The sequence below is a fragment of the Macrobrachium nipponense genome, chromosome 24 (genome assembly GCF_015104395.2).
Source record: "Macrobrachium nipponense isolate FS-2020 chromosome 24, ASM1510439v2, whole genome shotgun sequence".
Classification (NCBI taxonomy): domain Eukaryota; kingdom Metazoa; phylum Arthropoda; class Malacostraca; order Decapoda; family Palaemonidae; genus Macrobrachium; species Macrobrachium nipponense.
The window spans coordinates 61941070-61959566 of record NC_061091.1 but is presented as its reverse complement, the minus strand read 5'-3'; the positions used below and the strand labels follow the sequence as shown (position 1 = coordinate 61959566).

Here is an 18497-nt window from a genome sequence, read left to right as displayed (position 1 = left end):
ACAAACTTGAGGTCTTAGTGTTGATGGCTTGGAAGAAAGACTGGTGCATTCTGGATTCAAGTGTACTCTCTTGACATGCTTCCATCTCGACTACGCATCAGATGCCAGATGGCACAGATTCCTTGCATTTACAATCTTTGATTGTTTTTAACTGGTTTCAGCTGGTGCTAGAAGATTTATCCTATTGTTGAGACCTCAGGTTTGTCAGCAATGAAAAATACAAATTGCTTAAAAATTTGTCATATCATTGCTTTAGTTAGTGTTATATACGGTACCTGGTTCAGCCGAGTAGGTAAATATTGGTTCCAAGCTTCATTCTGAAAAGTGAGATGGATTGCTATCTAAAAATCCAGAACATTGTAAGAAAAGTGAATTGGTGGACTTTCATGATAAAATCTAACTTTATGAATAAAAAGCACACTACATTTTGTAATCTGTTAGTGCTGTAAATGCAACATGTTCTTTGCTGTCACACATTTCTAATGTCTTAGTCACTTGATTCATTCATCAGTGTGAAGTTGTCAAGTATCTTCAAACCAAACCAATACTTTTGATTTTATCCTGGCTTCCCCAGGCCTTCACATTTTCTCTGATCATTTGTGCTTGTGAGTACTCTCTTGGATTAAATGACTCTTCTTTCCTAAAGCCCTTCTGTATCTATGCTGGAAGTCTAATGAAGCACTTACAATCTCTCAAATCTTTGGGCTTTTGTAGCTAAACTTTTGACATACTGCATTTAATACTGAAGATGATTTTCCCAGCTTTATTCTCCATGGTCAGTATCTTTGTAATATATGAATGGAAATAACTTGAAATGGATTTATGCTTGTAAAATAGTATATCTTTGGCAATAGTTGTTCTGGTCATGAAGTTTGGGACAAAGTAGTTAATTAGTGTTTTTGTGTGAGAAGGGGAACTTTACCAGTCAATTGGCAAGTGACGCCTTGTCCCATAGCTGCCTTGCTAATGCAGATTTACTGTAACATACTCTGTCATGGCTGTTGTTGAAACTGACTTTCTAAGTAGTTTTTTGACTGATTGATGATTGTGTCATGTTTGTGGACTATTCTTATGATTGCTATTGCATGGAAGGACCCAGAAAACTCATTCCTTGTGAGAATGATCAGTGTCAGTGTCCCGGATGACATAGTGTATGAGACAGTTCATATCTTTATTTACCATTGACCCTCATTCTATGTGTATCATATAGAGGCTGGGAGTGTTCAGTGTCTCTCAGCTCATTGAAAGAAATAGGGGTTGAGAAGGAAGAAGGTGAAGATTCCATTTTTGTCTTTTGAGGGTAAAACTGTGCCAGTATCATCCTTTCCTTATGCTGTGCTTATCCTGAGCCTTACTGCTGCTCTTGGGATGATGCTTTTGGGGAGTCTGCTTTACCCAATCCTGCTTCAGTGCCTGCCACTCCATGGTGTCTGCTACTTCAACCCTGAGGGATCCCCAGGAGATGGAAAAACTGCTGAAGGCTTTGTAGCCTTTTCAGGGAATTCCAAAGCTCCTTCCCAGTATGTCTTCCTGGGACATTTGGCAGATACTGCGGGGAAAATCACAAACTTAAGGGTCAAATTATTCATATTCAGAATGTCAAATTCTGTTCTTGTGGTATATCCTAATCGTATAATCTGCCTCACTTCAACAAGGTGGTCTGTTGTCACTTTAGGGAGGAATTCTGTTAACGCGCTATTCTTACAGTACCTGGCTTGTTTTGTCACATAGTATTCACATATTTTTCTATTGGCTTTTGCAGGGTAGTGTCAAAGATGTTGTCTTGCAGTGCAATAGCCAAATTTTAACATCTGAATCATCTGTAGCTAGCAATGCTACTGTTGTTGCCACTTTGAGACTACCTGGTGGGAAAGGAGGTTTTGGATCTATGCTTAGAGCTATTGGTGCTCAGATTGAAAAAACTACCAATCGTGAAGCTTGCAGAGACCTCAGTGGCAGACGTTTGAGAGACATAAATGAAGAAAAGAGGTAAGGACTTTAAACTTTTACTGTTAAAATTATCTCTCTCTCTCTCTCTCTCTCTCTCTCTCTCTCTCTCTCTCTTCTCTCTCTCTCTCTCTCTCTCTCTCTCTCTAAAGGAAGTTAACCAATCAAGAACTAAAACTTCATTTCTAGCATTGCATGCAAATAACTAAATGAAATTCTTGATTTTTTGTTATTTGAAAGTGTTTGAATATCTTTGAATTGGCATCCGAGTGCAACAGTTTTGCAGATTTCTTTATAAGAATGTACCTTCTACTCTGTGGTTAAATGTGAGATTACTGCATCACAATATTCATCACAAAGTGCTTCTTTATGCTTTGTAGTTCTAAGTTTCTGTGTAATTGGTTGCCCAGGTATTTTGTTAGCTATTGCCTAGGATGACACTTGACAAATCTTGGTACCTGATCATCATTACTTTAAAAACAGACTGCAGAGAGGACCAGTCATTTTTTTTTTTTTTTTATGTTATTGCCACTTGGACAAGGATTACTACCATGACTCCACTGAGCATTTGTGCCTATGGTTTGTGTACATTTGCATCTTAACACATCTCTCCTTACTTTGACTTGTTTCACCAACCTTTACCAACACTGCAGCCCTCTTTGGTCCTGGGTACTTTTGTGCTCAAGTATAAGAGATGCATAGTCAGTGTACAATGGAAAGATTGAATTACAAATACTATGATTTTAGTGGAGAGATGTGATATCAAAAAGCTGGAAAAAAGATTGAAGGTTTAGATATGCAATGTGAGGAACAGGTAGTTAGAAAAGTACCACGGATAATCCTCTTAGATAATCTTTTTTTATACTAATTGGACTTATGACTAACTCTCCAACCAGGTGGTATTGTATGTAGTACAGGAACCATAGGTATGAACTGTATAGTTTCAAAGCAATCGTATGAATGTCTGTCTGTGTGTTTACTTATCCCATCTCTTTCTCTTCCATTGTGTATGGTTATTTTATTCCAAGTTGTGATGGCATTAATATTCCTTAACAAAGTATAATTACTATATTTCTGTTTATCAGTTAACACATTGCATTAAGATTTACAAAGGTTTCAACATATGTAACACATTGCATTAAGATTTCAAAGGTTTCAACATATGTTACACATTGCCAAAGTTCAAGTAAGCACCTTGCTTGGATGGTATGGAGATTTCATAAATTTTTGTATGATGTAGCACATGAATGTCAGTTTTTCTTTTGCCTTTCATTAGACAGCTTTTGATTTCTTTTTTCCTTATTTTTTTTAAGCAGACAAACAGACCTACCATAGCTTCTTAATTGCCAATCAACCAATTCTGCTACTGTTTGTGCATTTGTGTGTAGATAAGCTGACCTTGTTCGTACAGAAGTTCATGTTGACAGTGTCATCTCAGCCACTGAAATTTCCTCATTCTTCTACCACCACTAATCAGAAATCTCCCCCTCCCCCCCTTACTCTCCTCCATCTCTCTGCCTCTGATGTATAACTAAGATGGTAACTGTGAATTTGTGTGTTTAAATATAGTGAAAAATTTAGTTTGTGTATTAGAATAAGATTTTCAGTAACTTTGCTTGAAAATAGTGCTGTAAATGATTGATTTTTTTTTTTGTGAAGGTGATGTGCAAGTCTAGCCTGTTTGCTAGCTTGCATGTCAAATAACATTTATTTAATGCAGTGCAGCATTATACATAGTACAGTAATGTAATGTGACATGCATATATTTTTCAGTCTGTATGCTTTCTCTCTCTCTCTCTCTCTCTCTCTCTCTCTCTCTCTCTCTCTCTCTCTCTCTCTCTCTCTCTCTCTCTCTCTCTCTCTCTCCCTCCTTTTTTCATAAAGAATTCTTTAAAAGAGAAAGAGAGAGTGGGGAACTGTAAACACGTTGCACACATATACATTTGTAAACAGGCAGACTAGGCTACAAATTGACTTTGTATGATAAAAACACGGTTATATAACTTACTGAAAACCTTATATTTTTTCTAGTGTCTTACCAAGCAATTACATAGCTGTAGGTTCCCTACTGCTGCTGGAAAGGCATATCTTTTAGTGTCCAATTGTCTTCCAAGTCCAGCGGTTTGTTGCCTCCTGGATCATGCAGATGTTGTATTCTTCAGCCTCTCGACCTCTGAAAAGGCATTCTACAGTCAATGATGTTTCACCCTCACCAGTCAAGAGATCTAAGAGAGGGGGATTCCAGTCCTCAGCCCCCTTGCAGTCATACTTTTCCAACTCCTTGCAGTCTACATTTGACTTGTGACTCAGTAGATCTGACTGATAAGCAACAGGTGTTGGTGCTGACTTGGCATTCGTTGCAAATTCAGTCAACACGACATGCTTCGACTCCACGCGCAGACTGTCCAAGTTCTTGTTCAAAGGCTTCTTCTTCGACTCTGTTCGACAACTTCTCCTGTCTATCCTGTCAAGTTGCAACAGGAAGATGTGTCTTTAGCCCCTCATTAACATTTTAAAGATTTTTTTTTTTTAAGGGAAAGACATTGCCTACCAGGAGTGAGGATCTTTCTCTGTCGCAAGTGTCATCAAAGGATTAGGAGCAAGACCAGGACTCGACGCCTGCTTCTGCTTATTCGTCACCCTTAAGGTTCCTACTGGAGACTTCCCATATTTCTATGGTCCAGCTCCTCCTAGTTCTCCAGCCTCCATTTTCTTCATGAGGAAGACACCAACAGATGCCTGTCTTCCCAAGTTAGTTCTTTCCTCTGCCTCTAAGAGGTCACTTTGGCTTATTGATGAGTGGGTTGCAAGTTTGAGGGAGCAAGGCAAAGCATTTCCCACCTTTGAAACTCCTCAAGAAGCTTTATTGCTTTTACACCACTGGGGAAGTGCCTTCTTTGGGAGTGTATGCCTCCTCCCAGGAGGGACTTCTCTGACCTCATAGATGCAACTTGCCAGTGTGTGTTTTCCTCTGCCAAGATATTTTTCTCCTCTCCAAAACTGAATCATCTAGTTTTCAATGTATTCAATATCCTGGAGATTTATAGCTTTTCAAACTGGAAGGTTGGAACTTTGGCTAAGAAGTTAGAGGACTGCCCAGTCCTTCCTGAAGATCTTGCTGTGGACTGGTAGGGGTTGCTCTCTTGTGCCGACAAAGCAGTGAGGGATGGATCAGATGAGCTGGTTTTCCTATTTGCTATGGGAATATTGAAGAAGCAAGAACTTTGGTCTTCATTTGCAACCAAAGGTGTAACAGTGATTCAGAAGTCTGTGCTTTTGTTTTCTCTGGTCAACAAGACTCATCTGTTTCCCCAAGAAGTGGTTAAAGACATTCTTTCTGCGACTGAACGCCCTAAACCTTCAACTTTGCCTGCAAAGTCCTTTTCTCCTCTTCAGCAGCAGCCCTTTCTAGGAGGAAGGTCCCTTCCTTTCACCAGGCCATGCACCTATCTTCGCCTATCATCCAAGTCCAGGTTGAAACCCGCAGCCAAGCCCTCTTCCAAGTTGGTTCTTTGTACGCCTGTAGGTGCAGGCTACATCATTTTTAGAAGGAATGAAAGTGCAGAGGTGCAGAAGCCGGGGTAGTTCAGGTACAGTAATACATCAATCTTACACGATTTGAGTTACGCGAATTTACAATAGCTCAAACTTTTCATTGGAACCTAACTAGTTATCATACACAAGTTTTTCACAGACATGTGAACATTTGTGGAAACACTGCAAAACCCTGCAAAAGTGTTTGTTTAATTTTTTATGTAAATTTATGTTTTAGAGTTTTTGTGTGTATAATTTGTATTAAAATAATTACAGCATATACAGTTAGTGTACTTTTACAAGATGTCATACCCATTCACAAGGTTAGTGAACTTTTCAAAAATTATATCTCTTCAGAAACTTTAATTTCTGAAGTACTAGTACTACAATTAGTACATATAAGTTTTCATGCTTTAAAGTGTAAAATCAGTATGGAAATTTTGTGTATACATATTTATGTAATACAAAGGCAGTATATAATTTGCAAAGTGTTTGTCACTAGGCCCTCACATGATCATGAGGTGAGATTGTTCAGTCAGGCTGAGTTGATAAAATGAATTCGTTAATGACTAGTAAAGCATATCAATTACATGACTAAGAGTTGTTGTTCTGTGAAAATTACTTTCTTAACCTAAGAGAAATGTGCATAAAGTATGTACGCATGTATTTCTCTCTCTCTCTCTCTCTCTCTCTCTCTCTCTCTCTCTTGTTTGTAGTTAGCCCTCACACTACTTGATTTCAGCTTGATTGAATTTGACCTTTTCCTTCTACGCACGTTTTATTCATTTTATTGAATGGTGTACCTCCATTATAACTGTGATGTATGAAGTTTTTACTACTGATGGAAAAAAAACGTCTTTTACTTTGTGAGGGAAAATGAAAATGGCATCCCATGAATCAGGGGTAACGTTAGCATAAGTACATACAAAACTGTATATGTACGTATGGTGTAGTTACTGTGACTCTATGTCAACCATTTATTTAATTTTTTAACGGTATTATATGAAATTAATTTTTAAATGAAATTACAGTAGTATTAATTTCATTTAAAAGTTATTTTAATACTTTGGGATCATGGTTAAGGTCATATTTAGTGTTGAAACTCTTTAAATAAGCATTTATTAGCATTATTTAGTGACCTTGCCAAACTCACATGAAAACTTTACCTTGCGCAAGGGGTCTGGAACCTAACCTCACATAAGTTTGAGGTATTACTTTACTTTGTGTAGGCTACTCTGTTCCTTTTAAGAAAAAACCTCTCCTTTCCAAGGTGCCCATCTAGTTGATGGCATACTCCATCGGCTTGGAGAGGTTTTTTGGTACTCGGTTTGGAGGTAGGCGCTCATTCAGAAAGTAGCAGTGGAAGAGGTAGTTGGCCAGTTGGAGGGGTTATACAACAAACTGTTCATAGTTCCCAAGTCATTAAGGGGTGTCAGCGCCCTGTATATTTATGTTTTTGAAGACAGAATTCAATATGGAGACAACACAGTCAGTACTAGCTTTGCTTCACCAGGAAGACTGGATGGTGTCCCTGGACATGCAGGATATGTACTCCCATGTTCTGATTCATCAAGACTCCAGGAAGTACCTGCTACCTGTGTTTCGTCTTTCAGAACAAAGTTTTCCAGTTTTGGGCACTGTGCTTCAGACTGTCGTGGGCACCTTGAGTGTTCACCCAAGTTTTGGCCCCTCTAGGGCAGTGGCTGCTCCTGCTGGGAATAAGTGCGTCTCTATCTAGATGACTGGCTTTTCTGCACCTCTTCGGAAAGTCAGTGCGCGAATGACCTGAAAAGGACCCTCTGCTTTAATGCAGATGTTAAGGCTTAGTCATAAATTTCCAGATATTGTAGTTGACTCCATCTCAGAGCATTCTCTATTTGGGGATGACTTTGAATCTGGATTTTCAGGCGTTTCTGTCCTCAAAGAGAGTGGATTCGTGTCTCCTGACAGTTCAGGAAATCCTCACCTGTTCGTCTTTTTCAGCAGTGTAGTAGATGAATCTGCTGGGGACGCTTTCTTCAGTAGAACAGTTAGTGAAGTTGGGAAGGCTTCACATGAGGACACTGCAGTTCTTCCTCAAGGCAAACAGGTGCATAAAACCCCAACCCAATTAGACAGTTTTTCCAGTTACCAAAGAAATCAAGGAAGATCTCTTTTGGTGGCTTTTAAGGGAGAGACTTCAAGAAGGAGTATCCCTTCATTCTCTGCACCCCATCCTACAGTTTTACTCAGACACTTCAGACATAGGTTGGGGAGCCCTGTTAGAGGATCGGAAGGTGTCAGGTTTGGACGGAATCCCATAAGTCCCTGCTTATTATTGTCAAGGAGTTACTATAATTAATTCACAGCACCCGTGCATCTGGTGCCCAGCCCCATCCCTTACCATGTTCCTGATTGGCTGTTGATCAGTCAACCACAGGGCTGGAAAGTTGCAAACTCATCTGTCTCCTCAAAATGTCATGCAGTGAGGATCCTCTCTCCCACCTCTCCTGACAAAAATGTCTCTCAAAAGTTATAACTTTCATTACACCTTAGTTTTACCCAAAGAAAAGTAGTGTTTCCCAGTTTCATCACGAAACATCGTCAAGCCAATGATTTAAAGATTTTGATGATATATGAATTATATGCTTCAGTAAACTTAATGCTAAAATATGTATAGTAGTGAAATAAACATGAAACTTTAAGGTAAACTATATTCTTTCATTCCTTACATGACATCGCAGTGCATTCATCATTTATCATCTTGTGTTTCATACAATCTTCTTCTTCTTCTTCTTCTTCTTCTTCTTCTTCCCACGCTTTTTCCCATTTTATATAGGGGTCGCCGTTTCGGATGAGCCGTTTCCATCTATTTCTATCTTGCGCTTCTGCCTCATCAATTCAATTCTCATGTAAATCTCCTCTCACCACCGTCCTTCCATCTCTTTCTTGGTCTCCCTCTCTTTCTCTTCCTTGCACCTCCACTCCCATAGTATGTCTCCAGGTGGTCCTCATCTCTCCTCAACATGGTGTCATGACCATCTCAGCCTCCCCTCCTGCACTTTCTGTTTGATACTTCCACCACCTTAGTTGACCCCTTATGTAGTCATTTCTGATCCTATCCACTCTTGTTACCCCAGACATCCACCTAAGCATTCTCATTTCTGCCACATCCATCTTCTTCTGCTCTGCTTTTCTCATGCTGCTGTTTCATACAATACAGCATTGCTGTGTACCACGTCTTGTGAATTTCCTTTAACCAAGCGCACCTTTTGTCACAAAGAACTCCCGAGGCCGCTCTCCAGTTGTTCCAGCCTGCCTGTACCCGATGTTTTACTTCTTCTTCCATACTTCCTCCAGCGTTAACAAAGATCCCAAATACTTAAACTTATCAACTCTCCTTATTTGCTCTCCACCAAGCTGAATACTTTCTCTATCATCCCCCTCAGTGGTGGTACACATATATTCTGTCTTGGATCTACTTATTCTCATTCCTCTGTCCTCCAGTACTTGTCTCCATCTTTCCAATTTCACTTCCAGATCTTCCCTGCTCTCTGCACACAGAACAATATCATCCGCATACAATATGTTCCATGGTACTGTCTCCCTTACTTCCTCTATTATAAACATCCATACTATGTTAAAGATAAATGGGCTCAGAGCCGACCCCTGGTGTAATCCTACTCTCACCTCAAAACCTTCTGTCTCCCCAACACTGCTCCTCACTCTGGTAAATACATTCCGGTACATCTCTTGTATCAATCGCACATACTTCTCTGGCACCATCTTCTCCCTCAGGCTCCTCCATACCTCTTTGTCTCGGGACTCTGTCATAAGCCTTTTCAAGGTCAATGAATACCATATGTAGGTCCCTTTGTCTTTCCCCGAATTTCTCCATTATTGCCTCAGACAAAATATACCATCTGTTGTTCCCCTTCCCTTCATAAATCCCATCTGCTCTTTACCTATTTGTACTTCTTCTCTCAGTCTAGCATCTATCATCCTTTCCAGTATCTTCAAAGTGTGGGACATCAATTTAATGCCCCTATAATTACCACACTCTTGGACATCGCCTTTCCCTTTAAAAATTGGGATCAATATACTCCCACGCCACTCATTTGGTATCTTTTCCTGTTCAAGGATCTTTATCATAAGATCGTACAGTATATCCACTCCTTCATCTCCTAATGCTTTCCATGCCTCCACCGGGATCATGTCTGGTCCGGTTGCCTTCCCATTCTTCATCTTCTTCAGTGCATTTAGTTACCTCTTCGCCTAGAAAACCTCATTACCATGCCAATGTTCATTGCCCATCCTCTCTTATTAGTCTATTATTTTCTTCATTTAACAACTGTTCGAATATTCTTTCCATCTCTTCACAATGTCTTCCTCCCTTTCTAAGCACTACACCCTCTTGATTCTTTATTTGTTTGATGTGTGTTATATCTTTGGTGCTCTTATTTCTAGCCTTTGATAGCTTCATCATCTTCTTTAATCCTTCCTTTGTCCCCAGCTCATTATACACATCATCATACGACTTTGCTTTAGCTGGGCTACCACCTTTTTCACCACCTTGTTTTTCTCTCTGTACCTATTTCTGTCTTCCACTGACTGTGACTCTTCCCATCTTTTCTTTGCCTCCTTCTTATCTTTTACTACTTTCTCAATGTCTTCATCCACCACCAACTATCCTTTTCTTCCCATATGATACCAGATGTCTCTCCTAGCAGCTCCTTTCCATGCCTTCTTATTACTGCTGCATTTCGTGCCCACCATTCTTGAACATCTTCAATCCCTATATCAATATCCTCCAAAACCCTCCTCTTAAATTCTCTCTTCTTATCCCCTTCCTTCTGTAATTCGATGACCATTTAATTTTCCTTATCCCTTTAGCTTTGGTTTTTCTTTCCCTTTTCAACTTCAAGTCCATACATAGCAGCCTGTGTTGGGGGGCTACATGGTCGCCTGGAATAACTTTGCAGTTCTTGACCTCCACCAGATTTATCCTTTTATACAAGAAATAGTCTATCTGGGAGAATCTTCCCCCACTCCTATATGTTATTAGGTGTTCCCTTTTCTTCTCAAAAAATGTGTTTACTATTGCCATGTCGAAGTGACACAGCAAAGTCCACTACACTCTCTCCTTCTGGGTTTCTCTCCCCAATTCCATGGCCCCCATGCACCCGCCCAATCGCCTCATTTTCACTTCCGACATGGCCATTCAAATCTGCCCCAAACTATCACCTCTCATGCTCTTCCAGTTCTTGCATTATTCCATCCATGTCTCTCCAGAAATTTCCCTTCTCTTCTTCTGTGCAAACCAACTTGTGGTGCATATGCGCTTATAATATTCAGAATCTCTCCTCCATAACATATCTTCAATCTGATGATACGGTCATTCTTTCTATGCACTTCTATTACCGAGTTCTTTAGTTCACTAGACAGTACTATGCAACTCCATTTCTACCTTGTTTATTTGCTCCACTATAATATAGCTTATATCCATCTCCCAACTCTTTAGCTTTATTTCCTTTCCACCGCGTTTCTTGCACACACACAACATCTACTTTCTTTTCTCTCATCAAGTCAGCCAATTCTCTACCTCTCCCAGTCATGGACCCAACCATTTAGCTGACATACTCTGACCCAATGTGAGCTCGCTTCTTTAGCTGCACCCGCTCCTGATGCAGTAGCCCTCGCCTTACCACAGAGTTAGGGCGATGTCTCTGTGCGTCGTTTACGGAGTACGCCCTAGCATAACCTCTTTCCATATTTCGGCTCATTCCATTTTTGGTTTTGGCACAGATTTTTACAGCCGGGATGCCCTTCCTGACACCAAAACCCTCCCTATTTATCCGGGCTTGGGACCGGCACCCATAAGGACTTGGTTGCCCCCCCAGGTGGCTAGGTTCTTGTGTTCATACAATACAGTAGCTTAAATGCCATGGATGACAATGCTACCAAAAAATTATAGGTAGGGCTATCAATGTGGAAATAACAAGCAAAAAATTAAGAATATTAAAATCTCTCATCTTCGAGTAGTCACGTCCTGGTCACCTGACCAGTTGATGAAGTCATCATCATGATCACAATCCCTCAATAGAAGTAGTCTTATGGGGGAAAAGAAAAATAAGACGTCAATATTGGCACTATTATTATCACTATCACCCTCTCTCACATCCTATAATGAATATCTCTATATATGAAAAAAAATGTTTCTGAGAGAGATATTGATACCTTATGGAAGAAATTCATTCATCCCATTGATTTTTCATTCACTACAGTCTTTTCTCATTTTCTTCTATATCCCTCTCATCATTCCTTTTTATTATGTATTATTATTATACATTTTTTTTCATATAGAGATCTCCACTATATGATATGAGAGAGGGTGATATAGTGATAATTACAGTGATGATAATGATGTCTTATTTTTCTTTTCCCCTGATAAAACTGCTTATATCGAGGGATCGTGATCATGATGATGCTCTCTCTCTCTCTCTCTCTCTCTCTCTCTCTCTCTCTCTCTCTCTCTCTCTCTCTCTCTCTCTCTCTCTCTCTCTCTCTAATGCATTGTTCAAGCTATTTAATCAGTTTTCAGTTATATGGAAACCGCTTGTCCCTATCTGTTTATTGGTTACTGGTGGCCCTGACATCAAATAAAGGCAGAGCAAAATCCCCAAATGTTAGTAAGACTTACTGGAAAAATCTTCAATGTTGATGGTTGGCTTCAGGTTACCACAAAAAACAGTGTCCATATAATAGTGGCTTTGACTTTTTGGGTGAAATAAAGTGAATGAATGAATGAATGCCATAGGTGCTGGGATGGAATGTTTCAGGCTCTCAGGCTCCAAGTTTCCTCATGGTAATAAGGCTAAGCTTGGAATATTTCTTTCATATTTTAGTAAGTGAATTTTCAAGTATTTTAATTGGTCATTGTAAGTCATTATGTAATAGTTTTTGAAACATTTTAAAAGTACAATTCTTGGTAATCTCTATATTTTGCAGATTAAAGGATTTCATCAGTAAAAAAGCAGAGAGAGAAAGAGAAATGCAAGAGAGAAAATGTCAGAAGTTTGAAAAATTAAAAGAGACTCCGAAGCACATATTCCAGGATGAATCTTATTACCAACAGCGTGAAAAACGGGAAAAGAATCTTTTTGATTCTCTTGATAAAGGTTAGTTTGCTATCATAAATATTTCAGGTATGTTTAACTGCAGTATCATAATTGTGTATAATGTTATTGTCATGAAGTTTGAGACCTTTAGAATTCTGTCATTTATATTTGTTCTTAAAGTGTACTTTGAAGAGCTCTACCTTCAGTTAAGGTGAACAGGAACAAAATGGCAGAGTGGTTCATATTATACAGAGGAATTTTAAGTCCAGGTTTCTAAGCTTCTGTCATGACTCTGTGAATCCCAATCTTTTCGTCATTGGGGATCATGTCAGTCATGCCTAGAGGTGCGTCCTGAATTGGAGTCTGAATAAGGGTGGAAGCTGGTATTGTTGAATTGACCTTGGTTTGAGCTCTGTCAAAGGCAGATGTATGAATTTGGAAGGAGCTTAAAAGGGGGTAGAGGAATTGCTGGAGGCAGGAGCACACCTGGAAGGAGGCATTAGGTGTGTGACTGTACAGTTACAATAGTCAATGCTCAGGATTTTACCATCATATGTGATATGTTTGAGTGTAATGTTGTGAACTTTTTGATCATGTGGAGAGCTATAGTTTTGTTTTATGGGAACAGGTATGGATTTCAAGCTGTATCCAGTGAAATCTGTGATACTGTAATCATCATACAATTAAAAGTTTTTGGTTGCTTCTGGTGACCATAAATCAGTAGAACTCCTCACCAAACCATATCAAGAATTTTAATTCAGACACTAATTACTTTGTTAAGGTAAATTATGCAGAATGTAAATGGATAGATTTTCTCATCATGTGACAAATTACCATTTGTATCAGAGGTGATGAGATATACAGGCGACCCGCGGTTAACGGCGCAATCACTCGACGGCGACTCTGTTTTACAGCGGTCGTCAAAAATATTCATTAAAAAAAATAAGGCATTTTAAAGGTATCTTTACGACACAATTTTCAGTTAACAGTGCCGCTAGTGCCGTTGTCTAATGAGTTCACACATTTGTAGAAATGCCGTTCAGACCATAAAGATATGCAAATTATATTAAAAAATTTTATGGAGAGTTATTACGTAGGTATTAGGGTAAAATATATGCCTCTGACTGTCGAAAATATAGTTACATAAGTGCAAATTTAGCTATGGATATGTCGATTTATAAATGTTCATGCTTTTGTTTAAAATGTGTATGAAAATGTATTACGTGAAAGGTATTTTTATTTCTGTACAGTAATATGATACAAAGGCAGCTTTTGAAACTGCCCTTCACGTTATCAAATACGATGTTTTTTCATGTTCTTTCTTGTGAGCCGCCCCCTGCCGCTCTTCTGAAAATATTGATTTAAAAAAAGTGTAAATTAGCAATCGATGTGTCGATTTCATAAATGTTTATGCTTTTATGTTTAAAATGGGTATGAAAATGTATTACGAATAGGGTATTTTTATTTCTGTGCAGAAATATGATAAAAAGGCAGCTTTTGAAACTGCCTTTCAAGTTATCGACTACGATGTTTTTTCAAGTTCGTTCTTGTATGCCGCCGTCTGCCGCTCTTCCGAAAATATCGAGTTAAAAAGAGTGCAAATTTAGCGATCGATGTGTCGATTTTTTAAATTTTATGCTTTTATGTTTAAAATGTGTATGAAAATATATTATGTAAAGGTATTTTCATTTTTGTACAGAATTAAGATACAAATTAAGGCAGCCTTTGTAACTACGCTCCACATTGTCAGAGGATGTTTTTTCATGTTCGTTCTTGTCCGCCAGTTCCGAAAAATGTATTGTGTTATTTTATTAATTATGCATCTTTTCCATAAATCCTTTAAAAAGTTATACATTATTTCACTGTATCCAAGAATATTGTATGTATTCTCATATTATTGTGTTTTAAAATACTACAGCAAATTTAAGCCAGTATTCCGCGGAGCGGCCAATGTTGTGGTTTGAAATCAGCTGATGAATATGAGTTTGTTTCACCATAACACAATTCTGAGCGAATGCTCTTGCTTCTAGTTAGCATAAACGAATATCTAGATACTTGACTTATATGAAACAAAGTTATTTTTCCTTATACAGGCAGTCCCCAGGTTACGAAGGGTTTGGCTTACGACGTTCCGAGGTTAAGGCGCTTTTCAATTATATTATTGAGAAATTATTTCCAGGGTTACGACACCTATAACACTGATCTGGCAGATGAAATATGACACCAAAAATGCACAATAATCAATATTTGAAGGTTCTTTTTATGAAAAATGCAACAAGAATGCAGTTAACATAGTTTTCAATGCACCCAATGCATTAAAAGTAAGGTTGTCTTAGTATTTTTTATGATGTTCCGGCTTACGACGATTTTTGGCTTACAACGCTTCTCAAGAACGGAATCCCCGTCGTAACCCGGGGACTACCTGAACTACTTTTTTTTTCGTTAACAGATTACGTTGGCGGCATGTTTATTGCTTAAAAAAATTACATGATTCCGTTCGCAATAATCCTTTATATCATCGTAATACGAACTTTACGTTATTTATCTTATATCGGCATGAAACCAACAGTAAAGTGTGTTCTTTCAAGCACAGCAGTTTTGATTAAAATGATTTTATCCTAATTTTATCTACGGTTGTGTTTGATGGCATACGTTTACTGCAGTTTTATCCTTGTTGCCGATGCACGATAATAGTCATTAGCAGCTTGAACAGTTTTCTCAGCTTCAGTTATAACTAGGTTTATATTTCTTTAATCTATATTGATCTCTGATCTATAGCGAATAAAGTTATTACATTAAGATATCTCAGTTCTATTCTATACATAACACCATTTATAATAACTACGGTAATGTTGTACTGTAGTACGATGATTGAAATACAAGCCAAACGGATGTTATCCAGTTCGGTTGTACTTAGAAAAAAAAAGTCGTTTCTCGTTCGGTTGTTCACGGCTGTACACGTTCACGCAACGAGTATAACGTTAAAACCATACTTTCATCATTCTCTTTTGCTGTTATTGAACTTATGTAACTAGAAGATGGATAAAGTTAGGCCATTGTAATTTGATCTCTCATGAAATCGGACTATCGTAAATCGTAACCTGAACACTACAGCTACCTGTACACTGTATAAACTTTTCTGGGCTCAGCTCGTGTCGCTGCGCGAAATATCCTTTAATCTATTATTTCTAGGGTAAATGTACTAACACATACCAGAGAATAAATAAATAAAGAGAAAGGTCAGTATAACTGACTCGCTCACCCTCCAAGAGGGTGTCGGTATGAACACTATGGCGAGTGAGACCACTACCACGAGCCAAATGCCAAAAGAATTCTCCCACTACAAAATCCCCCAAGAGGAGAGCCGACCCACAGAGTGGGCAGCACTTACTACTACTACTCCATCCCATGCTGCCGACTGCTGCGCCTCTGGTGGCCATCCTTTTCAGTTAGCGCACACGATTCACACGTGCCCTTTTTCTCTCTGTGTTTTTTGTGCCCTTTTCGTTGGATTTATTTACCATGGAGCGTGCAGCCATCGCAGCAGCTAAGTTAAGTACTCAGTGTTTATTGCTAATTGGTTTTTTTCCGGCCCTGAGCCCGTATTTGCCGTTTTTTAGGTATAAATACGTACTCTAGGTCGAAGCATGGCGCATGGTCCTGCTCGTGGTGGGTTCGTTCTTGGTCACCCATACCCAGAACATCCCCTTACTTAAGTACGCTCTATTTTTATTATCCGCTTGTTTAGGGTACAGTCTACATGGTTTGTCATGCATGCATGTCCTTTACCTTATGTAGGCTTCTTCCATCCAGACCCTAGCCACGGCTCTTGGTATGGGCCTCGGCTAGCTTTGAGTGGTAGACTTGCCTTCGGGTTAGTCGTACACTCCTGGATTTTTTCTCCTGCTATATTATTTTCTTTCTTTTATTATTATTCATTTGATTTATTTATATCATTGTTTTGGTTAGTTAGGCGTCTGGCTTGCTTAGCCTAGGTTATGGCCCGTAGGGCCTATATGCTACCACTCTTCAGTTCGGTTGCTTCCCGATAGCATCTCTCTGATCAGTTGGTTATGTTCTAGGCTTAGTCATTTGTGGTTTTACCGCCCCGTGGTCACTACGTGATCACGAGGTAGCCAGCCGCCTGTCCAGTCACCCCCCCCTCCCGCTCTTCTATAGAGTCGGGGAGGGGTGGGTCGGTCTACCCATGCTCGCTCCGTATACCCGAGCCTGCCTCTCTTTCTCCCCCAGGCGGAGGGAGTAGAGGGACGGGACGGACCCAGACTGGACTCGACCTCCCCGGCTTCCCGGTCCGGTCGGGTGGTAGCGTGGGGGGGGACTGGCCTTTCCCCCCCTCCGTTGCTACCCCGTCGCTCCGTTACTAGCCCGAGTCTGTATGTCCTCTCGCTCTTTTCCCTCCTTACTAGGGCTCCTTTACTACCGGAGACCTGGCATCCAGGGGAGAGAGAGACTAGTCCACCCAGCAGGGTGGACCGGAACATACAGTTGGTCCCTTCTAACCACTCCGTCTCGCTGAGTTACACACTCCGCCACGCACGGGACGTAGTCCGGTACGTTAAGTTTTTAGGTTTAAGATCTTTTATGTTAAACTAGTAAGTTTATCTTAAGTACCTTAAACCACCCCCCCCCCTCCCTTACCTGTCTCACCGGATCTCTCCGGGGTCATAGCCTATTCAGGCAATAAGGGAGGGGTTATGCACAAATTTTTTCCGAGCTCCGGCATGCAACGGAGTTCTTCTGCTCTTTAGCCTGTAAGTGATAGTCTTTAAGATACTCATGTGTCTTTTCACTTACAGACCACCAACTGTGAGCATCCGGGATGCGCCGCCACACTTCAGGACCCATGTGGACACGAAGTTTGCCGGTCCCATGCTCCATGCGCGACTCCGCACGGGGATATCCAGGTCTGGTACCACGAGACGTGTACCATCTGTTACGATCTGGTGAGCCAGCTCTTAGACGGGGTAAGTATTCCAACTCCGGTAACTGGTCCTCATTTGTTATAGTGCTTAAGTCTCTACATTAATCACTCTAACTTAAGATAAAATTCAGGGGGTCTTATAGTCCCTATATAATTTTAAGTTAAGCTTTATATTGATTTTAGCTTTAAGTTATTCTTAAAATCTAATCAATACCCTCTCTTCCAGGCTCCGGCTGTGAGGGATACCGCACTGGCAACCCTGCGGGCCTGGGTCGGCGGTTTTGGGAAAAACGCCGCCAAGGGTATGCCTTACATCCTTGAGAAGAGGTTGGCGGTGCTAATCTTCCCCGGAGGCAAGGCTACAGGCTATGTCGACCCAGCAGAGGCGGCCCCGACTATCGCTTTTATCCAGCAACAGCTGGCTGCCTCGTTGACGGACCAAGGCCAGGACATCTCCTCGGAAGTCGCGACGTTGGATATCAATGTAGAACCTATGGTAGGTGTAGACGACCTGTTGGTCGAGGTAAGTACGTTGGACACCCAAGGGTTACCCTTGGGTGCAACTGGTTCTTCTACCCCTGCAACCTCTCCATCCTTCCAAGGCTTTACAGGTAATGAGCTGTATACTTCTCCTGACGCTTCAGTTAGACCCCAGGTCAAGGTCAAACGGTTTGAAAAAACCTTGACGAAGACGTCGTCGTCGTCTAAGAAGACGGCTTCGGCGTCATCTTCCTCTCGTAAGTCTCCGGCCAAAAACCCCGGAGCAGAGAGATCTAAAGCTTCTGGGTCCGGCTCTAAGTCCTCGAGGAGTAGATCCTCCAGGGAGAGATCTCACACTCCAGCGGAGGCGTCAGTTCCGCTACCCTTGGTGCCGGTTCAGAGCTAACCTTCCACCTCCGCAGCAGCTCCAGCTTTGGACTCCAATGCTGGCCTGTTACAACAAGTGGGCGATTTGGTTGGGACTCTGAAAAGTAGCA

The 18497-nt window shown here is 40.5% G+C and overlaps 1 protein-coding gene across 5 annotated transcripts in view; it reads left to right on the top strand.

Annotated features, from left to right (window-relative positions):
• LOC135205674 (splicing regulator SDE2-like) overlaps positions 1-18497 on the top strand; it is an 83186-nt gene that overhangs the window by 57627 nt on the left and 7062 nt on the right. For all 5 annotated transcript variants that reach the window (XM_064236576.1, XM_064236577.1, XM_064236578.1 and 2 more), the window contains 2 exons: positions 1763-1989; positions 12469-12638. In XM_064236576.1, the coding sequence (XP_064092646.1) occupies positions 1763-1989; positions 12469-12638 (397 nt within the window). The remainder of the gene's footprint in view (positions 1-1762; positions 1990-12468; positions 12639-18497) is intronic.